At 53.0% G+C, this 26,446-nt stretch overlaps 1 protein-coding gene and 1 long non-coding RNA gene across 9 annotated transcripts in view; one reads left to right on the forward strand and one right to left on the reverse strand.

Moving 5' to 3' along the window:
• Positions 1 to 26,446, reverse strand: part of Arhgef10l (Rho guanine nucleotide exchange factor 10 like) — a 142,989-nt gene that overhangs the window by 72,059 nt on the left and 44,484 nt on the right. For 4 of the 7 annotated variants that reach the window (XM_063288423.1, XM_039111322.2, XM_063288422.1 and 1 more), the window contains 4 exons: positions 11,180 to 11,271; positions 9,569 to 9,652; positions 7,277 to 7,446; positions 2,465 to 2,581 (listed from right to left, as the gene is read on the reverse strand). In XM_063288423.1, the coding sequence (XP_063144493.1) occupies positions 2,465 to 2,581; positions 7,277 to 7,446; positions 9,569 to 9,652; positions 11,180 to 11,271 (463 nt within the window). Of the gene's footprint in view, positions 1 to 2,464; positions 2,582 to 7,276; positions 7,447 to 9,568; positions 9,653 to 11,179; positions 11,272 to 21,045; positions 21,458 to 26,446 lie in introns of those variants that run through there. The other 3 variants (XM_039111324.2, NM_001427747.1, XM_063288424.1) reach the window with 2 other exon arrangements.
• On the forward strand, positions 1,096 to 5,554 carry LOC120103021 (uncharacterized). Of its 2 annotated transcripts, XR_005505068.2 has the most exons (4): positions 1,100 to 1,481; positions 2,561 to 2,678; positions 3,537 to 3,647; positions 5,333 to 5,554. It is a non-coding gene; the product is annotated as an uncharacterized LOC120103021 (long non-coding RNA). The 2 variants fall into 2 exon arrangements; XR_010066711.1 differs by having other exon boundaries at positions 1,096 to 1,481; positions 2,561 to 5,554.

Here is a 26,446-nt window from a genome sequence, read left to right on the forward strand (position 1 = left end):
AGGACTGAAAGCCTGGAGGACTGAGAGCCTAGAGGACTGAGAGCCTGGAGGACTGAGAGCCTGGAGGACTGAGAGCCTGGGGGACTAAGAGCCTGGAGGACTGAGAGCCTGGGGGACCGAGAGCCTGGGGGACTGAGAGCCTGGAGAAACTGAGAGCCTGGGGGACTGAGAGTCTGGGGAAACTGAGAGCCTGGAGGACTGAGAGTCTGGGGGACTGAGAGTCTGGGGAAACTGAGAGCCTGGAGGACTGAGAGTCTGGGGGACTGAGAGTCTGGGGGACTGAGAGCCTAGAGGACTGAGAGCCTGGGGGACTGAGAGTCTGGGGTACTGAGAGTCTGGGGGGGACTGAGAGCCTAGAGGGACTAAGAGCCTGGGGGACTGAGAGTCTGGGGGGACTGAGAGCCTGGGGGACTGAGAGTCTGGGGTACTGAGAGTCTGGGGGGGACTGAGAGCCTAGAGGGACTAAGAGCCTGGGGGACTGAGAGTCTGGGGGGACTGAGAGCCTGGGGGACTGAGAGTCTGGGGGGACTGAGAGTCTGGGAGACTGAGAACCTGGGGGGACTGAGAGCCTGGGATGTCTGAGAGCCTAAGGGGAATGAGAGCCTAGAGGGACTAAGAGCTCAGGAGAACTGAGAGCCTGGGGGACTGAGAGCCTGGGGGACTGAGAGCCTGGGGGGACTAAGAGCCTGGGGGGGACTGAGAGCCTGGGGGACTGAGAGCCTGGGGGGGACTAAGAGCCTGGGGGGGACTGAGAGCCTGGGGGGACTGAGAGCCTGGGGGGACTGAGAACCTGGGGGGCTGAGAGCCTGGGGAACTGAGAGCCTGGGGGGGCTGAGAGCCTGGGGGGGCTGAGAATCTGGGGGAACTGAGAACCTGGGGGACTGAGAGCCTGGGGGGACTGAGAGCCTGGGGAAACTGAGAGCCTGGAGGACTGAGAGCCTGGAGGACTGAGAGCCTGGGGGGGCTGAGAGCCTGGGGGGACTGAGAGCCTGGGGGACTGAGAGCCTGGGGGGACTGAGAGCCTGGGGGGGGGCTGAGAGCCTGGGGGGGGCTGAGAACCTTGGGACATTAAGAGCCTGAGGTGAAAGAGGGAGCTGAGAGGCTGAGGGGGGATTTTTGAGAGGGGATGGGAGGGAAATGAGGTTGGAGAACCAGCACAGAGTAGAGGCTTTTTAGAAATAAGACGGGCTTTCAGGAAATGGGGAAGCATGTCTCCACCCCTCCCTGTATCCACAGTCATGATTTTTGGTCTCTCGGGAGGAAGGATCATAAAGACCTCTGAAAATCTAATGGAGGAACAGACACCAACCCCAGAAACTGCCTCTCTCCTGAGGCACAATCGACTCTGGCAGTTATATCTCTAGATGGAGCCATCAATGGGTCTATCCTCAGAGTCCTTCAAGGGGCCTTCGGGAGTCATCAGAGCCCTTCCACTTGGCATTTTTCTGAGAAAGAGCAACGGCAGGCGAACACCCCAAAAGGTGCCCAGAGCCTGGCATGTGTGCCCTTCCACACAGTGCAAGCCTCAGTGGGCTCCTGGCTTCCTCTCCTTGCCTCTTTGGCTGAGACCCCCAGCAGTGTTGGCTGGGGTCCCTCCTACTCCTGTGGCTGGCCCTGGTTCTGATGCAGGCAGAACTGTAGGATTGACCGCACCAGAGCCATGCCCAGACTAGAGCCTACCTCTGCTGCCGACTGCTGGGGTGACCACCAGCCACTGCCTACTTTCCTTACGCTAAATCATGATGGAAAGACAGCCATCCCTGGGTGCCCTGAGAACAGTAACAGTGGTCACCATCACTAAGCTCATAGAATCAAATATTGCCAAGTACCTTACGGGGTTCGGCATCCAGTTACAGCATCCATCAGGGTGGAGCATGGGGGCTGCTACTGGGGGCAGAGAAATGCAGACCCAGAGAAGCCAAGGGGTCTGCTGCCCAGGGTCATTCAGTGAAGAGATAGTGAGGCTGGGACTGAACCCAGCTCCACAGGGCTCCACGGCTCATGTTGTGTGGTGCTCAACTGCATGATGCTAGCTACTATTCTTAACAGCGTTGCCCAGAAGCTTAGTCCTACTGTGTAGCCCAAGCTGGTCTTGAATTCCCAATCCTCCTGCCTCAGCTTCCCAAGTACTTGCTTACAGGTGTGTGTGTGGCTACCTGATTCTGGCTAGGAACCTGAATTAAAAAGAAAGAGAAAGAGAGAACCCCGGATCATCCTGGGGGGTCTTAGTGCAATACCACAGGCATTTTGGGGGTTCATTGGCACCCCTCTGGCAGATGTGGGGCAGGGTCAGGGGTGTCTAGGTAAAAATGAGGAAGTGAAAGGAGCAGCTGGCTCATGGCTTCGCCCTTCTGCAGTGCAGGTGACACACATCAAGGACAGACTCCCCAGGCTCACACCCACCCTTCCTCTGTGGCCCAGCAGAACGGCCCCCCTGGGGCCAGGAACGAGGGACGGACAGTACCTTACAATCGCACTTGAGCTTCAGCTCCTGCATGTCTCTACCCCCAACTCTCAAAGCCAAGATGTCTCTCTTAGTCCTGACGTATCTCTCCTTTAGCCTAGTCAGGTCTGGAGAAAGCTGGGGCCCCAAGCGGCCAGGCAGAAGGAGAGCAGGCGAGAAGAGCAGGCGGGACAGCGAGGAGACAAAACACAGACAACGGGAAAAGGAGACTCAGGTCAGATGGCAGACGGACAATCGGGGCAGGCGGGTGGGATAGCAGTCTGGGTGCGTCCAGCTGGAATCTGCACCTGCAGATTCCCAGCAAGCCAGGCAGCTGAACCTGGGCCTCTACTGCAGGGAATCCCAGCTGCTGGGCAGCGGAGTGTGCAGGGAAGCGAGCCCACGACTCCCTCTTGTGGTGAAAGGGAAGTGATCCTTGGATACTCCAGGCCCGATGTTGGGGCTTACAGCATAAGAGCTTGTGAGAAAGACTGCTGATAGGACGGTGGGCTGAGAGACAGGGTAGGGACAATGAACAGTTCTGTGGACAAATGCCTAGAGGAAGGGATACACGGTTAGAGGACGGCTGGACTGATGAGTGGACAGCACAGAGACAGATGGATCTGTGCAAGGATGGACGGACGGGTGGGTGGATGGATGGATGAATGGATGGATGGATGGGTGGGTGGATGGATGGATGATGGATGGATAAATGGATGGTTGGTTGGTTGGTGAATGGATGAAATGGGTGGATGGGTGGATGGATGGATGAATGGATGGATGGATGGGTGGATGGATGGATGGGTGGATGGATGGATGATGGATGGATGGATGGGTGGATGGATGGATGATGGGTGGATGGATGGATGATGGATGGGTAGATGGATGGTTGGTTGGTTGGTGAATGGATGAATGGGTGGGTGGATGGATGGATGGGCAAATAAATGAACAACTGTCTACACTTGGGTGAGTAGCAACAGCTAGGCCAATGGATGGTGGACAGGCAGCTGGATGCCCAGAGGCAGTGCTGAGCTGATAAATACTTACCAACTGGCTCTTGGGAAACACACCCTATGTCTTGATGTTGCCACAGTGTGAAAACCCTCACCTCAGCCAGGTGTTACTGAAGTAACACCATTGAATGTGGACTTGTAATGCAGACAAGCTAGCCCAAGCTCACCCCAGCATTTCCCTGGAGGAAAGGGTGAGTGAATGGAAGTTGTGGGAGGTGGGGGGAGAAAGAAAAGGAAGAAAGGGAGGGATGGACCACAGCATAGAAGCATGAATGGTGGGTGACTGGTTTACATGCTGTCTGGAGAATGACGAGACAGAGAAGCAGACATTTAAATACATGGCCTGTGGGATCCACAGGGGATTCTGATGAAGCACATAGATGATAGAGACACAGTCCACGTCTGGGCAGACAAGCTAACAGAAGATGGAGCAGGGACTCTGCAGGCATCACACGAGTCCTGGCTTCCCAAACAAGCCAGGGAAGCCTCTGGACCTCTCTGCAGTTGCAGACGTCCTCATTGATAAGCATGAGATGTTCAGGACATCTAGCTTTGTGCATGGCTGAACGCACATGTATCCCCAGGCGCCCCATGTAGACCTGGAGCTTAGTAATGACTCAAGTCTGGGAGCCACAGTTTGGCAACTATTAATACAGCCTCGGTGTTTATTAAATGGATGGATGGATGGATCAATGGGTGGAGGAGGAATGACTGGATGGCAGACAGACAGAGGGATAAGGTCTTCTTACCCATATATAAAGCGGAGTCCTGGCCTTACCATTCATGGTTCCGTTGTGTGGCCATGTCACCTAACCTCTCTGAGCTTCACTCATATAAATCAAACTGTTCCTGTCAGCAACACTGCCCGCTCACACCCAGCACACTGGGCAGAATGGGCACACACTGAATCCTGCTCAGCTACAGAGCGAAGCCATCAAGTCCCTTGGTGGATCCTTACTCTCTAATGGTCAAAAGAATACGGAAGCCTTAGAGCCAAGGTCATGGGCTGAGCTGAGCAGAATGGGACTTGAGGCCAGAGTGGGCGTTTCAGTAATGAGCCCAACCTTCCCACACGGCCCTAGGTGGGTCACAATGGTTGCTTATTAAAGAGGTCACAGGCAGAGCGAAAAGGAGGGTCTCACTGCAGCCCACCTCACACCCAGCAAACCTCTGTTGACCATGGTGGCCAATCAAACAGCCACCTGGGGACCAACGAAGCTCAAGGCACATGCTCACACCTGAGACGGTGGCTTCTAAGTTCCCTTCAGAGACCCTTTGAGCAATTTTTTGGGCTATAGTTGATCGGACCAGGCATCTTGAGGTAGGGACTCCACTAGATAGCTTGGAGCTAGGGTTCCAGTCAGACTCCCAAGAACAGGATAAAATGCTTCCCCAGATGCCTGCCACTCAGAGCCCTGCAGCACACAAGGCACACACAGCACATATATGCAAGCAACAGTGGCCCCGAAACACGCAGTGGCTGCAATGCCGGGCGGAGAGCGGGGACCCCAGCAGCTCTGGAGAGGAAAGTCTCACAGGCAGTGCTTAGCAGTGTCCCTAGACAGAGAGGGCAGAGAGGAAAAGCCATGCACGCCTTCCCATCTGCCTGGGAACCAGCCCTTAGGAAGCACAGCGGCCATAGCAGATGGGTAGAGAAAATGCCCTCCTGTTAAAAATCCCTAGAACTGCACTATGGGACATTGCTGCAGAAGACTGCGAAGCCACACCCAACCCCTACCCTAAAGAGAGTTTCTTAAGGGGCACAAATTTCCAATAAGACAGAGACCTAGGGGGAGAAGCCCATTCCAGCACTCCTTAAAGCTGTATGGGTCACTTGCGCCCTGAAGTCAGAGCTAAAAGGTGAACTCTGATTTAGGGTCCCTGGGAGGAAGGTCCTGGCATCTGTGACATCAACCAGCTCCTGCAGGTCCCTCTCAGGTCTCCAGCAAGAAGGTAAGGGGGGAGCCAGGCATAGTGGTGCCCACTTTAATCCCTGCACTAGGGGGACAGAGGCAGATGGATCTCTGAGTTCAAGGCCAGGCTGGTCTACATAGAGAAATCCTGTCTCAAAAAAAAAAAAAAAAAAAAAAAAAGAAGAGGGAAGGGGGAGCGAGGTGGGATCAGCCCCTGGGTGGAGTGGCCCTGGGTGATGAGGAAGGACCACAGCATGCCTGGGGTACTGAGTCTCCATGTCACCATGGGAACAGCAGAGTCTGACATACCCTGATCTGTGTGGAGAAATGACTCGGGGCGTTGGAGAGCCCGTGGTGTACAGCACCTCTTCTCTGAGGGAGCATATGACACCCCCTCTGAAGACAGGAAACGATCACAGGCTGCCTGGGCTGTCTCTCTGGTTTGCAGGCACCACGGGATTCTCTTAGGCTTCAGGAGTCCTGCCCCAACTCTGACCTGGCTTTACTGGTCCCCAACATGTGTCAGGCATCCTGCTGGGCAGGACCCACTCATAGAAATAAACAGGCAACAGCCCCACCTCTTTGTCTGTCTGTCTCTCTGTCTCTGTCTCTCTGTCTGTCTCTGTCTCTGTCTCTGTCTCTGTCTCTCTCTCTCTCTCTCTCTCTCTCTCTCTCTCTCTCTCTCTCTCATAAAGATAGGGTCTCATGTAGCCCAGGCTGGCCTCAAACTTCTCAGCAGCAGGTGACAATCTTGAACTTCTGACCCTCTTGCCTTCACCAGCCTAGTGCTGGCGTTATAGATGCACGTCACCAGACTCGGTTTATGAGGTGCTGGGAATCAGAGCTCCCCCCACCCCATGCACTCTGGGTAAACACTCTACCAACTGAGCCACTTCCATAGCCCTTCTCACCAGTCTTAAATGATGCCATGCTCAGTATCTCCTCCTAGACCATAAAGGTCCACCAAGCCTGGGTCAGGTCTTCTTGGTCTCACAGAATCCCACCCATGACCTAAGACGATACTCAACAGGGTCTTACGAACTCTGCTTTGCTGTTGGCGAGCATTAAAGCCCTTCCTGCGGCCTATCCTGAGACACCTTAGGTCTAGACCGTTGGGCTTGCCCACCACGAGGCTGAGCTTTTCCCAGGAAGCTCCTGAAACCAAGTAATAGTCTGTGGATGCAGCTGGAGCTAGCTAGCCACTAATCCCAGCCAGCCTGAACTCCAGACCTCATGTCTAAAAGAAGCCAGCCGGTCACCTCTGGTCAGGCTGGACCGTTAAGCTTTGCCTGAAGAATCTTAGTCTCTGCATGGAACATGACAGGAGCGGGAACAGAGCAGGAGAAGGAGAAGCAGATCTCCAGCCCAGCAGCTCCTCGTGAAACAGACGGGGGAAGGCTGCGTGAGGTAGACAGCCAGAAAGCACAGGCCAGGCCAGAGCAGCTCTGATGCGGCCCTCTGCTCACACACCACCATCACCTGTCCATTCCCCATGGCAAATGGTACCTATGGATCTGAGGATGTACCCAGTAGAGCAGGAGACCAAGCAAAGGAGCCAACCGTCCACTGTGCCCATTTAGCTGGGCTGTGAGGACTTCTGGGTTAGGTAGAATTCTGAAAACCAGCCTGAGCCCATAAACACAGTGAGCAACTGACCTAGTCTGCCTAGAAATGCAGGAGGCAGGGGAGCACCTGTCTCTGGTTCAGGACCTCCATGGCCAAACAGTGGATTCCAGGTCACTTCCTGGCTCAGGATGACCCAGTGATCTTACTGATCAGTCACCATATACTATTGGAAACTGATGGTACCCAGATAGGGGTCTAGTGCCTGTCTCTCACCACCCACATCCCTTCCTGAAAGAGTCTGCGTGCCCAGACTCTTGAGAAATGTCCCCCAAGCTCCTCACCTTGGGCTGGAAGGACCCTCGGTGCTTAGTAGGCTCTGCCTCTGGTTTGGTCTCCTCCCCAGAGTCCTCGCTGTAGCTCTCGAACTCGCTGGAGCTCCAGCCTAGGTCCTCAGCCTCACGGGGTGCTCCGGCACGATGCACATCCTCGTAAAGAAGGCTCCGCTCTGCCCCTGCCAGCCAGTGACAATCTGGTGAGTCAGAGGCCCCAGCCCCAGCCTCTGGAACCCCAATAGGTAAGGCATAAGAGAGGGAGGGAGGACGGAGCAGATGTACTGATCTGGCCCCAGACTCAGTTCCACTGCCTCAGAGACTAGGCCAGCATGTCTCTCATCGACCGACATGGAGGAAGGACTCCTTAAGTCCCTCTTAGCACATCCCTCTGAGAACAAGGTGCCCATTCTCAGCCTCTTTGGCATTTTTTGCGGGAGAGAGAGGAAACATCAGAGTCAAGTCCAACTGGAGGCCTAGCGTGCTCCTGGGTTAGTGGAGATTTCTAAAGCATCAATAGGAAGACACAGGAAGGGGCGGGACTTCCTTAATGCTGCATCCCTCCCACGTGGTCCAAATGGTCCATGCAGTCTGCAAGAATCCAGAAGGGGGCGCACCTGGCCCAGAGTTCAGAAGGCACCCTCGCTTTCAAAGACAGCAGGAAGTGCTTTCAAATGGGAAATGGGGATAGTGAATTGGACTGTCCTCTCTCCAAAGGGACAGAACCCAACTGGGCACTTGCGTGGGGGTGGGGAGGGGTTATGCCTCAGGATCTGTCAAGCTTGCTTTTCAAATGTGGAGCTCTCATGGGGACCTGAGGCTTGCCAATTTGACCAGCCTAGTTGGCCCGCAAGCCTGAGGGATCTACTTCTGCCTCGCTAGCTATGGGATTAGACCAGGCTCAGCATTTTTATGTGAGTTCTGAGGATCAAACTTAAATGTTCCTGCCTGGTAGCAGGCACTTTACCTCCTGTCACGGGGAGGTCATTTTTAAGCCGAAACACTAGTGACTAGCATCTCCAGGGGTGGAGCAGCAGGCCACATTGGCTGTGACCTTGAAGGAAGGGCTGGCAGCACTGTTTCTGCATTCAATATGAAGGCAGCTATAGCCCAAGGAGACAGACCAGGTCCTAAGGATGCCCAGAGGAAGACCCACGGTGCCACCTGAGGGCAGCAAAGACCAGGGCGGGGTCATCAGCTATTCAGGTAGGAATAGTCTGGCCTCTACAGATGAGACTCCTCATCTGTAAAGTTAGGACATAATACCCCAACCACAGACTACATGGCAACATGTGAAGACTCGGGCTGGAGCAATGGGGTGCACCTGTAATCCCGGATGACTTCCAGGGCCAATAAGGGAAAATGATGAGTCCAAACCAGCCTTAGCTACATGGCAAGACCCCGATTCAAAGGACGGAGCAAGGGTCAGAAATACAGCTCCAGCATAGAGGGCCAGCCTTGGCTACATGGCAAGACCCCGTTTCAAAGGACGGAGCAAGGGTCAGAAATACAGCTCCAGCATAGAGGGCCAGCCTTGGCTACATGGCAAGACCCCGATTCAAAGGACGGAGCAAGGGTCAGAAATACAGCTCCAGCATAGAGGGCCAGCCTTGGCTACATGGCAAGACCCCGTTTCAAAGGACGGAGCAAGGGTCAGAAATACAGCTCCAGCATAGAGGGCTAACCTTGGCTACATGGCAAGACTTCATTTCAAAGGACCGAGCAAGGGTCAGACACAGCTCAAGCACAGAGGGCTAGCACACACGAGGTCTTGAGTTTGAATCCTCAGTACTGCACACACTGTGTGGATGTGCGCCCACGCGTGCATGTGTGAGTGTATGTATGTGCACACGTGTACACACACATGCATACGTGTACAGAACAGCCTGGCTTCCTGTGTCTCAATCCCAGCCACCTGTCCCTTTTCCATATTCAGCGCACAGCCTCTCTGTGTGACCCTGTAGGTCTAACAAGCTGTCGCCTTCCACCACTGCCCTGAGAGGCCTCCAGAGCTATCTATCTCATCTTCCCTCAAGTCAATCACAGCTTGGGAAGGGTGAGACGACCTTCTTCAGGAACTCAAAGGTTAATGTCATCCTATCTGAGACCCCAAACCCTACCCTGCCCAGTTTGCCCAGACCTGGGGTTATGACAGTCTCTGCTTGTGTATCTGCAGGGTGTGAAAGGTGGGGAGAGAGAGCAATGGGAACAGAAGGAGAGGAAGAGACACTGCCCCACCCCTAAGCATGGCTCTCCCTCTCCTACCCAGAGAAAGGCCAGGAAGGGAGCCACAAGGGGCCATACCGGGCTGATGGGCGTCTGGGCTCTCACAGGGGACGTCGTCATAAATCACATCTTCCTCCAGGGCAGGGAAAGTGAACCGGTCAACTGTAACCAAAGGGAGAAAGGTCACCCAAGAGACTTATGGTGGCAGCCGTGGAGGACCAACCAGCTGGCAGCCATCCATGTATCCTGACTTTCATCGTTGCAGAGGATACAATTCACTGCTTTTCTCTGGCCCACCGGCCTTCTCAGTGCCTGCCACAGACCCCACCTTGCCTCCCTCCCTGCCACCCACAGACCTCCATCTTGACCACAGCACCTGCAGGGAGGCCATACACTGATGCCTCAGAGTGGGCAGAGTGGGAGGTTGGGAATTGCGATAGTTTGTAAATGCTCGGCCAAGGGAGCGGCACTATTAGGAGGTGTGGCCCTGTTGGAGTGGGCGTGGCCTCGTTGGAGTGGGTGTGTCACTGTGGGTGGGGGCTTTAAGACCCTCATCCTAGCTGCCTGGAAGCCAGTCTTCCACTAGCAGCCCTCAGATGAAGATGTAGAACTCTCAGCTCCTCCTGCACCATGCCTGCCTGGATGCTGCTATGCTCCCGCCTTGATGATAATGGACTGAACTTCTGAACCTCTGAACCTGTAAGCCATTCCCAATTAAATGTTGTCCTTACAAGAGTTGCCTTGGTCATGGTGTCTGTTCACAGCAGTAAAACCCTAACTAAGATAGGAATCTAACCTGATCTGAGCCCAGGGCCTCCTAGAAAGACCCAGACCTCCGGGTTGGAGAGATGGCTCAGTGGTTAAGACCACCCGACTGCTCTTCCAGAGGTCCTGAGTTCAATTCCCAGCAACCACATGGTGGCTCACAACCATCTGTAATGGGATCCAATGCCCTCTTCTGGTGTGTGTGAAGACAGTAACAGTGTATTCATATAAATAAAAAAAAACCTTTAAAAAAAAAAAAAAAGACCCAGACCTCCTCTAAGGGATGTCTTCCTGGGTCTTGCAGCATCCAGAGCCAGGCCAGGTTTTGTCCCTCATACCCTCTTCCTCTCATCCATCCCAGGCTCCAGTGGGCCCACACTGACCTCCCTCTGAAGCATCAGGACCCTGACCCTTCCTCTCCTGGAATGGTGGTGACAGTCCTCACTGGTCCCTGCCCTTCTTCTCTGTCTTTATCTCACCCACCCCCTGAAGAGATGAGCCCTAAATGTCACATCAAGGTCCTTTGGCAAAGGCACCTGGGGGAGCTAGAGAGCTGTCAGCCTGCTTCACCCCTACATGCACAGCTCTAACTTGAGGTACTTGGAGCATCCCCTGGAGCCAGGCATCCCCTGGACACCGGCTCTTACAGAAGCTGCTCCTCTGTAAGGGGGGTTCTCCACCCAGAGCGCCTGTCACAGTCACCAAGGAGCTAACTCTTGGCAGAGCCTCTGAGAGCAGGTGGACAGCTGGATTAAGGATCTAGGGCTCTGGTGAGCAGTGGGCAGGTACTCCATCACAGACAGCCCCCAAGTGTGTGGCAACCCTCCCGTGGGCTCTCAAGCACCAGTGCCAGCTCTTGGCCTGGAGACCAAGAGACCATCTTGGTTCTCCCTGGAGTGGGGGGCTGGGGGGAGGGGCACTTACTGCGACGTGAGCTCTTCCGCTTCCAGCTGGAATGCCGGACCCCAGAGAGCGCCGCGCCCACCGCATCCCCATTGCTGACCACAGTGGGTGCCCTGCAGAGAGATGGCTCAGTGAGATTACAGCCTCCTCACCAGACTGGAAGGATGTGGAGGATGGCCTAATGGTTAGGGCCTCGGGTCATCTAAGCTGGCTGGCCTTCCAAAACGGAGTAGACCTTGGCTCTGATTCAGGGCTGGCAGGGTTACAAATTGCTATGCTTTTTTACTGTGCATTTCCCCCTGACCTCACAGACATACTCTGTTTCACTGTGCAAGGCAGAGGCTTCGTTTGCTCTGACCCTCATTCCCAGTAAGTCTCAAACCGTTCTGTCTTTGGGATCGGATTATGTTCAAATGTACCATTTTAAAAATCGCTGAGTTGAACTTCATTTAAATAAAATCACGAAGTGGATTTTGACCTGGGGTGCTCTTTTAACAGTCCCTGAGAGGCCTTCAACGTCCTTCTGCTGTTTTGAACTGGAAGTCTTTGTGAGACAGAGGAGCGTTCGCAGCACTAACAAATATAAAGTCAAAACGGCTGACCTCAGGCCTGCGTGCTGCTACATCCAACATTTAACAGCAATTTAAACCTTTATGAACGATTAAACAGGCATACCCATCTCATTAGTATGCAAATTTGTTTTTCTCTTTACAAAATGTGCTTTAAAATAAATGTCTTAACGATCTATCATTACCAAATGCCCGGTGCATATACCTGTTTTATATCTCCGTGTATCTGAGGTTGGATATTAAGTTTCTTAGGTTAAAAGGGGGTCACGACTTGGGGAAAGTTTAGGAAGTTTTATCCCCGTCTCCAGGCTGGGAACAGGCTCCCTCAGTTACTGAGATCACTGGGCTAATTAGAGGATGATGAGACTCGAGTCTGCCTGCTGTGAGGATGGTGTTCCCTGACTACTCAAAAGGTGAGGTTGGGGGCAGGCGGGATGGCTCAGTAGATAAAGATGCTTGCTGCCAAGTCTAAAGGCCTGAGTTTGATTCCCAGGACCCACAGAGTGGAAGGTGTTCGCTTACAGACAATCCTACTAGGCTCCTCCCAACAGTGACCTAGCAACAGTTACGTCATCACCTGCCACCATTACTACTACGTGCTCCTCCACCACGAACTGTGGGTGGCCTGGCAGCCTATAATAGGACTACTCGATACCCCACCCTTTACCTCTCTCTGTCTCTCTCTGTCTCTCTGTCGTTTGCTCTTTCTCGCTCTCTTGCTCTCTCTCTCTCTCTCTCTCTCTCTCTCTTTCTCCCTCTCTCCTCTGTGTCACACACACACACACACACACACACACACACACACACATGTTCAGACTGGCCTCCTTCTCTTTCCATCCTTCTCTGCCCCCCCTTTCTCTGCCTCCTCCCCTTTTCCAGAGCGCTGCTCCCCTTCCCCCACAATAAACACTCCTTATGTCAGGTTTCATGGTGTGATTTCTCAGTGGGATACCTTGGCGTGGGCCCACCAGGTATCTCCTTATCCCCCCACTGCTGCCACATTATATTTCATTACAGAAGGAAAGATCCAACCTCCTTACATTATCTTTCAGACATACACATGGGCGCACATACACACACACACACACACACACACACACACACACACACACACACAATAAATAAATAAAGTTTTAAACCATTTTTAAAGCTGAGGCTTGCACTTAAATCTTCACCCACACCCCAGCCCCACTGTGTCACACAGCCGTACCCTACCCTACCTGCTGTGGGATTGAATGAGAATGGCCCTCATAGGTTCATAGTTGCACCCTTAGTCCCCAACTGATGAACTGACAGGCAAGAATTAGGTGGTTTGACCTTGTTGGGAAAGGCAGCCATTCTTGTGATATTTCAGCAAAGGATGTGGCTGCATTTTGCCCTTGTCAAAAAAAAAAAAAAAATCTGCTAAACGGAAAAGTTTTGGGTGGATGGTGTTGGCAGAGGAGATTTCAAGACAGCCCAGGACTGACAGTGTCCTGTGGTGATCTCATACAGATCTACAGTGGAAAGAAGCAAGCCCGTAAGCAACACCCTCCAGGGCCTCTGCATCAGCTCCTGCCTCCAGGTTCCTGCCCTGTTTGAGTTCTTGTCTTGACTTCCTGCTATGATGGAAAGTGAAGAGGAAGTGTGAGCCAGATTAACCCTTTCCTCTCCAAGTTGCTTTTGGCCATGGCGTTCTATCACAGCAATAGGAACCCTGACTAAGACACTTGCTTAACCCTATCGTGTTTTGTTTTGGTGAGGAAGGTGAGAAACAGCGCTCAGCACAGAACCCCAGGTTGGTACAACCCCAGGTTGGCCAAGTCTCCATCACTGAGGTTTGTGATCCTGCCAAAGGCCACTGGTTGAAATGCTCACCCACAAGGGGACAGTGAGCGGAGATGGGGTCCGTGGGGAAGGGATTAGGCAATGAGACAGAGACCCATGGGAAGGATCAATGTCCTTAGAAAAGAAGCCACCAGCAGCCCCTTCACCCTCCCACCAGGAGAGTTCACAAGAAGATGACGGCCATCTGTAGCTGAGAAAATGGTCCCCAGTAGACTCTCGCTGCCTCCATCTTGGCTTCAGCCATGCTTCTGCACCCTGAGGCCTCACACCTTGCGCTGGAGACAAAGCCTGGCTACAGTAACACCGCCTGGCCTGCACTTACACTCTCCAGCAGCACAAAAGAGAAAGGAAGGAAGGAAGCCAGAGTGTTCAATCTCAAAGGCCAGAGAATTCCGGGAGAGCAGAAGGCCACCCAGCATGCCTCTGTCCCCAAAACCCAAAGGCCTCGTGTGCTCCCCCCTCCTCTCTCACAGCGATGACCTGCTCTGCCCTGCCTGCCTCACTCCTTCATCCCCACAGGAGGAACACAGGGCCCAGGATCCAGAGCTGTGAGAGATGACATCCGCTGTTCATAAGACACCCCTCGCCCATCTGTCTTAGTCAGGGCTTCACTGCTGTGAACAGACACCATGACCAAGTCAAGCCTTGTGAGGACAGCATTTCATTGGGGCTGGCTTACAGGTTCAGAGGTTCGGTCCAATATCATCAAGGCAGGAGCATGGCAGCATCTGAACAGGCATGGTGCAGGCAGAGCTGAGAGTTCTACATCTTCATCTGAGGGCTGCTAGTGGAAGACTGGCTTCCAGGCAGCTAGGATGAGGGTCTTAAAGCCCCCACCCTCAGTGGCATAGCTACTCCAACAAGGCCACGCCTACTACAACAGTGCCACACTTTCTAACAGTACCATTCCCTGGGCAGAAAATATCCAAACCAGCACACCATCCTTCCTTCCCCCTCCCTCTTCCCTCTCCTTCCTTGCCTCCCTCCTTTGTGCAGGAAATACAACCCCAGGTCTTACTCATGCCAGACACTCATCCCTCTGCCATGCAGAATGCCCAGATATTGCTTCAGAGTAAGCTAGGCTGACACTGCCCAAGAGAAAGCCTGACAGTCACCTCAAAGGCTATCACGACTTTGCTGACAACAGATCCTGCCTATGCTTTGAAGTGGACTTCGAAGTTGAGCAAGGCATTACTCGGTGAGGTCAAGTAGCTCCAGAGGGATCTGGAAGTGCCAGGAGTATACTACATACCACGGGGAGGCTGAAGAATGAACCTCCTGGCTGTGTGTCACCAGGGCACAGGGACATCAAGCATAGTTCCCGATTCTGCAACTGAGCCGGGTGGAAGGCATCTATATGCAGGGTCTACCTTCCTGCCACCTTCACTACCCAAGCCTCCTGGGCAATAAAAAAGAACACAGCTGAGGCCTGAGGCAGGCTGATATTCTGTCAATGCTTTGACCGCTTGCTTATTTTCCTTTTGGGGGCCCTGGAGGTAGTAAGAGAGAGTCTAGTAGCCCAGACTCGCCCCAAACTCATTATGTAGCAAAGATGACTTTAAATTCCTGATTGTCGTGCCTCGGCTTCCTAAGGGCTGAGACTGTAGATGTGCACCACGCTTGGCTCCTGCAGCACTGGGCGTGGAACCCAGGGCTGTGTACATGCCAGGCGAGCCTTCCACAGCTGAGCCACATCCCCAGCCATTCCTGCAAAGCCCTACTCCAGAAGTCAGCTCTTCAGTCCACAGGCTAAAGCCAGTAGTCCCGGGCAGGCAGGCAGGCAAGAGGGGAAGGGCTCTCCCAATGAGGAAACACACTTAGCAGAGGTTCAGGCTCAGGGTTAGCATACAAGGAAAAGAACACGGCAGAAAAATTAGTTCAAGGCACTTCCTCCCTCCCGCCTAGCCTGTGCCCCTCCCAACTGCTGCCCCCGAAAGCTACCCAGGGCCTTGACACTGCCCAACTGGAACAGACCATTCTCCCGGTAAGCAAACACTCCTGAGCTTCCTCCAAGACTCCAGGTAATAAATAACCCCCATAAACAGCCATGAGAGGTTCATTACCTCAACTCATGTGCACCTCCCCGCTCCTGAGGCCTCGGGCCTTGCATGGGAGATAGGCCTCACTACAGTGACACCACCTGGCCTGCACTTGCCAGGCGAAGCCATTGATGCTGAGGACGAGGGTGAGGAAGAAGCAGGGGAGGGAGATACCAATCAGAAAGAGTTCACGCCGGCTTCCCAGGATGCCTCAGGTCTCCTAGCATGCCTTGAGGCCCACAAGGCCCAAGGCCCCATGTATCCCTCCTCCTTTCTCACAGAGGAGGCTAGCCTCAAAGCCATAGATTAACACATGCTGAAAGAACTTTGTATTGTTTTGTTTTACATTTATTTATTTGTTTTGTTTTTTCGAGATTTTTTTTTCTTTGTGTAGCCCTGGCTGTCCCGGTACCTGCTTTAGAGACCAGACTGGCCTCAAACGCAGAGACCTGCCTGCCTCTGCCTCTCAAGTATCTGATTAAAGGCATGCATCACCAGCCGGCTCACTCCTTTCTTTTTCTTTTCTTAAGATAGTATCTCACTGTGTAGTCCAGGTGGCCTGGAACTTACTATGTAGCCCCGGCTAGCTTCAACCTCAAGATCCTCTGCCTCAGGACAGGTGAGATGGCTCAACAGGTAAAGGTGCTTGCCACCGAGACCGATAATCTGAGTTCCATTCCTGAACTCAGATGGTGGAGAGAACCAACCCTAACAAGTTGTCCTCTGACCTCCGCACACCATGGCATCCACGTACCTACACACGAATAGATGAATGCAATTGAAAGACCCTTCCACCTCTGTCCCTTGAGTATCGGGGTTATGGGTAACTTTCTTGGCCATCCAGCAAAGCTGAAGGGACCTTAAAGACCATCCGGCCTTTGTGCCAGGGATGTAGCTCAGTTGGTAGAATGCTTATGTAGCATTCATGAAGCCCTCTATCCCAACACCAGCCCAGACCAGCCCAGTTCAGCCTAGTCCAGCCTAGCCCAGCCCAAGTAAAACTGAGCATACAGACTCAGGCCTGCAGTTCCCATACCTGGGAGACTGAAGCAAGAGAATCGTGAGTTCAAGGCCAGACTGAGCCATACAATGAGACTCTGTGTCAGGCCCAGAGATCCCAAGGCAGTCTTTGGGTGACTAAAGTCACTCAGGAGCTCCTAGCTCCCAAGCCCAGAGCCCCTGCCCTGGGGACTGATCACTGGCCTGGGAAGGGGCTTCTACTAGCTCCAATGAGCAGCACAGTAGAAACCCAGGACACACAGGTCAGAGGTGAGGCAGTACACACCAGTTCCAACAGCCTGAAGACAAATCCTGCCTCTGCCAATTGGCCCAGAGCACGGGGACAGTCGATAAATGTAGAACCAAGGGAATCATCGCTTCCTTCCGGGAGGACTTAAGGAAGAATGCACCGTAAAGCAAGCAGCACGGTTTTATGCCTCAGTTTCCACATCTGTGAAACAGGACATGACTCCTCCCTCTGAGGGCCCTGCTGCAAAGCAGATAAAAAAATAGGTAGGTGACAGTGCCTGTGAGGCTCTGGCCCATGGCACTTCACCTCAGGCCTTCCTCTGCCTCTCCAGGTAGTGTCCCCTCTAACCAGGTTCACCTCTCCGTGCTTCGGTCAAGGTCCCTCACATAGAGGTGGCCTCCAGGGCGCAGTCTGTCCTGTTCCTCCTACACCTGGATACAAGTCCCCATGCGCAATGAATAGTGTGCTGAGGGACCTCACAAGGGATGACAGGGGAGCAGGGGGTGCTTCGTACTGACCTCCATAATGGTCCTCAACAAGGACTGAATGTTAGGGACACCAGAAATCCCTCTCTCATCGCCTGACTCCACAAACATAGGTGACCCCCAAACCCAGATACTGGCTTGCTTCAGGGGCTCCCTAACACCTGGAGGGTTTGGCATCAACTGTCAGACCCAGTCAGGCATCACACCCTCACTGATGGTGAAAGGAGAACCGCGTGGGGTGTTATTGAAGAACGCAGGTTCCCACGGGAAAAATGTTCACTGTGTGTAATTAAGTTTAAGAAAAAAAAATTAGCGAGCCGTGAGACAGCTGCTGCAATAAAACCACCGGCCTGCAACAACCGGGCTGCACGCTGCAGTGTGCACCCAGCGGGGACTCCGGGCTGCATACGGCACACAGGAAAGGCTGGCTACAGCCTCTCATCTTCTGTCTTAGATGTTTTTCTCAATAAACATGTATGAATGACTTACTAAAAGGAGGGGGTGAAGGAGTAGCGGAGAAGGAGGAGACTGATCTGGGGTGGGGTGGGGTGGGGTGGGGGTGGGTGGGGGTGTGGCTCAGCATGTAGAGCACTGCCCAGCAAGACACATAAACCGGGTGTGGTGGCTCACATCTAAAATTTCAGCACTATGGAGGTGGGGGCGGGTGGGGGCGGGGATTGGAAGTCCAAGGTCATCCTTGGCTACAGAACAAGTTTGAAGCTGGACTGGGCTACTAGAACTTGTCTCTGGAAAGAAAGAGAAAGGGAGGGACTGGGAGAGGAAAGGGAGAAGGAGGGAGGAAGGGAGGGAGAGAGGGAAGGAAGGAAGGAAGGAAGGAGGGAGGGAGGGAGGGAGGGAAGGAGGGAAGAAGGGAGGGAGGGAGGAAGGAAGGAAGGATATTAATTCCCAGGGGCTACTGGGAACTCAGTAAGGGTTCTTGATGCCAAGCCTGAATCTAAGTGTAATTCCTGGGACCCACATGGTAGAAAGCAAGAACAATCCCACCGTGTTATCCTCCAGGGAACTCCATACATGAACTATGGCACCACCATCTCCTACACATACAAAAAAGAAAATAAAATAAACCAAAACAATTAAGTAGAGAGGGGTCTTTTCTTTTTTTATATTTGAAACAGGTGGAAGTGCCCAGGCTGGCCTGGACGTCACTGTGTAGTCATCCAGCATGTCCTGGGCAGAGCGACCATGCAATCCCCACCTCTGCCTCCAGAGCCCTAGGATTACAAATGTGCACCACCATGCTCACTGCAGAACACGGGTTCTGGAAGCTGCCCGGATTCGATGCTAGCTCTGCCTACCTCCCTCTGTGACACCAAGCTGGTGATCTACCCTTCCTGTACCTGTCGCCACATACGTAATAAGTGGTTGTGACAAAGTCCTGCCCACGAACATTTGTGTCATACGGACCGATGGGATAAGCAAGGTGACAGACATTCTTAGCACTGGGCCTGACCTGTAGTCAAATGCACACGGGGCGTTGTTACAGGCCTATAAGGCTGTCACACATACCACGGCTCACCCAGTATTTCAGCATCCCAGCCTGGGCACTCAGTGAAGAATGATGGGGGGTTGGGAGGAAGGAGGTGAAAAACGGCTGGAGAGTTTAGCCAGTCCCAGAGCTCTGAGCCAGAGCTGTGAGGATGATCTGGACACAGAACACTGAGGAAGTCCAGCGCCTGTGCACTGCCAACCACCCTGTCTCCTCCAATCAGATGCCCCACATCTCTGTCTGCAAAATGAGACCCACTGTGACTTTCCTTCCAGACTATGTCTCAGTCTCCTGCAGTTGTCAAGACCAACTACCATCAACCCGAGATGTTACCAAAAAATACAAACTTGTTATCTTAGAGTCGTGGAGGTCAAAAACAGTCCGAGATGAGTTTCACTGAGGTGGCCAGGTGGCAGGGCTACATGCCTCATGACCCCTTTCGGGAGTCAGACAACCCTTTCACAGGGGTCGCCTAAGACGTCTGGAAAACGCAGATGTTTACATTATGATTCATAACAGTAGCAAAATTACAGTTTTGAAGTAGCAGTGAAATACGTTTATGACCAGGGGGTCACCACAACACGAGGAACCGTGTTGAAGGGTCGCAGCGTTGGGAAGGCTAAGAATGGCCGTGCTATAGGAGAGTCTGCTTCTAGAAGCGGCTCTCATCCCTTGGTTCAGGACCCCTTCTCCCACCTCCAAAGCTGTCGGCGTGGCGTCTTCTCTGTTTTCTGGCCTCCCTCTTACAAGGACCCTGTGATGACATCAGGTCACCCAGAGGAGCCAAGATTACGCCCCACTTCCAGATCTCAGATGAGAGTCCCTTGGCCAGTCGGCGCCTATTCGGTCTCTGAGACTGGGGTATAAACAGCGTTAGAGGAACTGTTGCTTGGTCCCCGTAGTTCTGTGACGCAGGCTGAGGTCACCAGGGCTGTGTGAGTAGAAGAGTGTAAGACATAGCCCCAGTCCTTCATGCTGGGCACTGGGGATGGGAGCTTCACAGGGCCGAGTGCCATCGTAGTGGGGACCTGGGGACACCTTCACAGACTCCACACAGACTCTGACTAGATAGTCTCACACATGCCTCCTGCTGAGACAAAGAAGCTGAGTAGCTTTTGCTCTGTACCATCAAGGTCCCTGGGAGTCTATCTAGAGGAGTCTGATACAGAGACTGAGAGGCCGTGAAACCAGAGACGGAAAGAGAGAGAAAACGAGCCAGGTATGGTAGTACACACCTTCGATCTCAGCTCTCTGGAGGCAGAAGCAGGCCTAGTCTACATGGAAGAGTTCTAGGCCGGTGAGGGCTGACAGTGAGAGACTGACTCAAAAAAGAGAAGAAGAAGGGGGAGGAAGGATAGAACAAAAATCAGCTCTTTTAATTTAGCAACTGGCAAGGGGGCTTCAATGAAAAAAGAAGTGTGGCCCCCATATCCTTGCACAGAGACTCTCTCTCAGGCCTTAGGCCCTGCCCTGCAGTGTAGAACCCAGAAAGGGGATTTAGGAGCCATCAAATGCAAGAGAACCCCAGCATGTACCTCCAGGTTAGGCCTGAGTCTGTAGGGAAAACCTTAAGCATGCCCTCTGTAGACTGAAGGACACCACTGGCCATGCTGGCCTGCCCCCAAAGCTCCTATAATCCCCACACCTGGACGTTCAGAAGCACAGGCCCCACCCTCTCAATCCTGGTCCAGTGGGGAGGATGGGTCTCCCAGGCCCTCTGATGAATACACTACCACACCCATCCCAACTTCTCAGAGGCCGCTCGCAGGCCTAGGTAAGGAACCCCAGGCAGTGGGTATCATAACCCACCCGCCTGGTCCAAATGTACCCAGGGAGGGAAAGACAAAGAAGGCGGTGAGATAGCAAATCCCGAACCACCAGAAAAGACTGGGGTGGCTGGGAATGTTTCTGAGAGAGGCAGGAAGGACAAGCAATGCCAGAGAGGGAACTGGAGTCCAGGCACTGTGTTCGCTCTGCAGGCAGAGGTGTGGGGCCCTGTCCTGGAGAAAGAATGGATGACAGTGGTTCTCAGCTCACTGATCCTGCCTCTCCCATGTACTCAAGGCTGCTCCCCTGGCCCTGATTCCCTTACTTAACACCTTCAGGGAAGAGATTGGGAGTGGACAGGTTCCAAAGTCCACCAGTACTGACCAAGCCCACAGACTTCAAGGGGACAGCCCTGCCATCAACTACCACAATAAGGTAACTTACTTCCATTGCCTCAGCTGTCCATCTGCAAAGTGGGTGTGATCAACGGTGCCCTGACTGTAACACCCTAACACGGTACCCATGCCCACTCAAGTCCCCTTTCCTCTTCCCACTGGTCTCTGGCCTGGGCCCCATCAGAGTCTCCTTTGTTTCCATGGAGACACTGATGGTCTCCTCCCCCCACCTTCCTGGTGCTTCCGTTCATCACCTCTTCAAGGGCTGCCTTCCGCTCTCTCCTGGGTTGGGGATTGAAGGAAGACCTGGACAACAAACAAAACTTAACCTCTCGGGCTGGAGAGATGGCTCAGCAGTTAAGAGCACCCGACTGCTCTTCCAGAGGTCATGAGTTCAGTTCCCAGCAACCACATGGTGGCTCACAACCATCTGTAAAGAGATCCGATGCCCTCTTCTGGTGTATCTGAAGACAGCTACAGTGTACTTATATATAATAAATAAATAAATAAATCTTTAAAAAAAAAAACTTAACCTCTCAAGAATGAGTCCCCCGTCACCTGGGAGCTGGCCAGCAGGTAGGAGACACACCCCCCACCTTCATGAGAGCTGGGGAATGACAGACCAGGGCTTTTACTCTCTCCCCATTTCAAGGGAGGGAGCCTCACCTAGAGCACTAGGGAGGGTTTATAGAGCTGCTGGGAAGCTGCTGTCTCAGGAGCTAAGAGCTCACCTCTCAGCAGGAAACATTTCTAAAACACCAGACTGAGGACAGTTAAGCTCTCCCCAAAGGACCCAAAGTCTCAGGCCCTAGAGCAAGGGACTCCAGGGGAGCAAGGGAGTGATGGTGATGGTGAGGCCTCTGGGCTTCAAGCCAACAAGGCCTCAATTCTAGTCTCTTTTCAGAGGAGTGTGAATGTGTGTGAGCATGCTTGTGCATGCATGTGTGTGTGTTTGTGAACATGCACATGTGACTCTGTGTGTGAGCATGTGTGTGCATTCATGTGTGTGTGCATGCATGTGCATTTGTGTATGTGTGTGAGTATACATATGGTCTGTGTGAAAGCAAGCACATGTGTCTGCGTGTGTATGAGCATGCACCTGTGTGTGTATGAACATGCACATGTGTCTCTGCATGTGTGAGCATGCACATGGTCTGTGTGTGAACATGCATATGTGTCTGTGTGTGTGAGAGTGCACGTGTGTATGAACATGCCCCTGTGTGTGTGTGTGTGTGTGAGCATTCTCATATCTCTATGTGTGAGAGAATACATGGGTGTGTGTGAGCATGCATGTGTCTCTCCGTGTGAGCGTGCATGTGTGTATGAACATGCAACTGTGTGTGTGTGTGTGCGTGTGTTTTCACACCATAACCTATAGACTTAGTGGAAGGACATAGTCTACATTGCAGAGGTGGAAAGATGCCTTTTGCCTTCAGCTGCAAGCCTAGTGTGTGGTAAACACTGTCACTATAAACTACATTAACATCGTTAGTGTCTGTGACAAACACATCCCTGAAGAGAGGGATATACAATGCTATGCCCTGCAGGCAGCTGGGCACTCTGAGGCTTGCCCCTGCCCAGCAGCAGGATGGATAAACTGACCCAAGACAGCCCCACCCTGAAGTCACCCCTGCGTTTCCCCGCACCACCAGCTGCTCTGCCCCATAGCAACCTGCTGCTGCCACATGGTGAGCTGAATGAGGACATGAAGAGACAGAGAGTCCTACAGCCCTCCAAGCAGTGGTGACAGGTCAGCCTTTTGTCCACTACGCAGCCGCAGTCCATGTGCTATTACGGCGTGGGTATGAAATGTTCTCCCGAAAGGTTTGGTCCCCAGCCCAGTTGATGGGCCATGGGGACACCCACTGCCTCGTTGGCCCAATCCATTGTGTTTGCTTTGGATCTCTACCTGAGCTGGCCTCAAACTTCGATGCAGGAGAAGACGAACAGCTGATCTCCTGAGCAACAGCTGTGAGTTGCCATGTCACTTATTGATGTGCTGGGACCAAGCCCAGGGCTTCTTGGATGCTGGGCAAGTGTATACCATCTGGGCTAAACCCCAGGTGCCTCTCTGCCTCTCTCTCTCTCTCTCTCTCTCTCTCTCTCTCTCTCTCTCTCTCTCTCTCTCTTTCTCTCTCTCTCCCTCCCTCCCTCCCTCCTTCCCTCCCTCCCTTGCTTCTGGCTGCCACAATATGAACACCTCTCCTATCCCATGCCTTCTTGCCGTCATGCTCCTGCCTCGACCACAGACCAAGAAACAAAACCACAAGCCAAAGTGAATCTTCCCCTTTAAATGGATCTTCTCCCTTTAAATCGTCAGTTCTGGAGACCACACCACAGCAATGGTAACTGACGGACACATCAGGGCTTCGTGTCACCTTCTTATAACTACCCACCAGGCAGGTGACGCAGCCTCCCTGTGCAGACAAGCACAAAGACACGGGGAGGGGCTGGTCTGCGTGGTGCAGCCAGTACACGAGCATAGATGGTCAATCCATGGGGCATGATCCCAGTAAAGGGCACATCTGGAGTAGCTAGCCATCTAGGTAAACTGTATCCCTCGCTCTACACTCCCTGGAAGAGAGGATTGACTGTCCCCACTTTATGGATGGGAAAAGTGAGGCTCGGGCACTGAAGCCCCTTGCTATTGAGCAGAGCCACAACCTGGGACCAGCAGGATGGCTCAGTGCATGATGATGCTTTGCTGCCTTGCCCGATGATCTGAGTGTAGAGCCCAGGTACCACATGGTGGAAGTAGAGAACTGACTCCTACATCACCTGCACACGTGCTGCAGAATAATATATGTGTACACACACATGCACACACGCACACACGTGCACACACATGATGGATGGATGGATGGATGGATGGATGGATGGATAGAGATAGATAGATAGATAGATAGATAGATAGATAGATAGATAGATAGATAGATGACAGAGAGAGAAAGAGAGAGAGAGAGAGAAAGAGAGAGAGAGAGAGAGAGAGAGAGAGAGAGAGAGAGAGGGAGGGAGGGAGGGTTCCTCTGTGTACCTGTGGCTGTCCTGGCACTCAGAGAGATCTGCCTGCCTCTGCCTCCAAAGTGCTGGGATTAAAGGCCCAGCAAGCATAATTTTTTCTAAAATGCCCCACCCTGAAGCCAAAACCACGTCTTCCTCTAGAAAACCCCACCTCAATCCACACCCCTACCTAGCCCAGCTCAGTGCCCATGGCTGCTCTCTCCACCTGCAGTTTCTGCGCCCTCCCTCCCCTCCCCAGCTATGGACTGAGGGGAGAGAATTGTGTCATGGTTTGAATCCGAGATGGAGCTCCACATGATAGAGGATTGTTACCGTGACAGAACCCGATCACCTAGGAGACAACCCACTAGGCCTGTCTATGAGGAAGTTTCTCAACGGGGTTCATGGAGGTGGGAAGACCTCTTTATCTGGTGTGACACCATCCCAAGGCTAGAGTCTTGAGTAAGAAAAGAGCCATCTGAGCCACAACCTTCCCTGTCCTCTGCTTTCCGGATGGCAGATGTGGCATGGGGAACTCAAAGGCTGCCCTCACAGTGGAAGCCTCCCCACTCACTGCCCAAGCCAGAGGGGACACCATATTACAGGCACAGACAGGAGAGGTGAGTGCTCCTCCCCACCAGCCTTGTTTATACCTGCTAGGTAGCTACCATAGCTCCATTGACTTGATGGGGAAACTCAGCCTCAGAGGGGTTCCCAGGCAACCCAAACTCACACGGCTCAAGCTGAGCTTAAGAACCGGCACAGACCAGCAAGAGAAGATGAACAACAGGGCAGCAGTCTCCTCATCTAGCTTTGAACAGCATGGGGGACAGAATGAAGACTGAGAATGAGAAACAGGAGTCTGGTCCCTCGTGTCTAAGCTACGGCCTACTCTGAGCCATCCAGCCAAGAACTAGAAACACACACAGGCAGCTCACGGGGTCACGGGGATGTTCTGCCTCGCCATGCTGTCCAGCACTGACCTGACCTGTGATCTGGCTAGGATCATTGAGGCTGACCTAAGAAGTCATGTCCCCAGGACACAGCAGGTGCACTGGGCAGGGGGTAGAGAGAAGGCATGCCAGAAAGATCTAGAAGAATGCAGTTACTGCATTCCAGACCTGAGCTCAGGCTCAGGGAAGGAAATGGAGCAAATCGCAGGCCCTGCCTGAGGAACGGTCTCCTTTCTTGTACATCACACTGCTCCAGGAGAGCCCCATTCATCTGCCCAGGGGCTTCTCCATCTGGACATTTGCCAAACCCTGTGTGAGTTTACACTCTTGCTCCTGACACCCTTCCCATCATGCCCCAGGCCCCTGGATATCCATCCTTAGTCTATTTCATCCTGCCTCCCAGACCCCTGGCTGAAGTTCTCTTCAGGTTAGTACCTGTGGGGCTTCCAAACAGAGCAGACAGACAGGCAATACAGAGGAACCACGTTCATCCAGTTCAGCTAATCACAGAGGAGAGGTGCCCACACACTGAGATTGCTCACCCACCCCACGCCAGGCAGAAACCCTAAGGGTCCACCCACTCAACATGAGAAATGAATGTGCACGAGGCCCTCCCTTCCCTGCCAGGGCCTCTGTGCTGGAGACCTGGGGCCATCTGCCTGAGAACCAGCCTTTAACTCACCCCAGGAGACAAAAAGGTTCCTCTCCCCTTTTCACATCAGGAGAGCCAGGATCTCAACTCAGGGCCCCAGATGCCTTAAGCCACGAATTATCACCTCACCATCAGAAACACATGCGTGCGCGCACACACCTTACACACACACACACACACACACACACACACACACACACACACGAGCTTTCTATTACCCTGAGAATAGAGTGACTGTGATTCAAGCTACCTTCCCTGAGCTGCCAAAATGGCTCAGGTTGAGGGAAGCATCAGGACAGAGTTCAGTCCCTTCAACTCACACGGCAGGAGAGAACCCATTCCTGCAAGCTGTCCCCTGGCCTCCATTTGTGAGCCATGATGTACAAACACACTTGCACACTACATAAATTAACATAAGAAATCTAAGTAGCCACTCTAAGTACCACTGACTGTGAGTTGAGCTAGGCACAGCAGAAAAAAATCAGTGGTTCGGTTTACTGGAGTCCAGGAGGACTTTGGCTTCCATATGGCCCCAACATCAGTGCTTGGACTGGTTAACAAAGGCCGGGGAATTGCGGCCTTAGCCACCAAAGTGTCCTGCTTCTCGGGAGCCGCCAGACACAAGGTGCAAAGAGTCCTCAACAACAACGGCAAAGCGAGAATGGAGCCAGCTCTGGTAGCTCACACCTGTAATGCTAGCACTTGGGAGGCTGAGGCAGGAGGATTGCCAGTTAGTACAACTGAAACGGGACCCTGTCTCAACCAGAAAAAGAAACAAAAGAACTCTTTTTAAAAGGGGGCTAAGGATGTAATTCAGCAGAGTGTCCGCCTGGCATCCGGAAGCC

This window comes from Rattus norvegicus, chromosome 5 (genome assembly GCF_036323735.1).
Source record: "Rattus norvegicus strain BN/NHsdMcwi chromosome 5, GRCr8, whole genome shotgun sequence".
In the NCBI taxonomy this organism is placed as follows: Eukaryota; Metazoa; Chordata; class Mammalia; order Rodentia; family Muridae; genus Rattus; species Rattus norvegicus.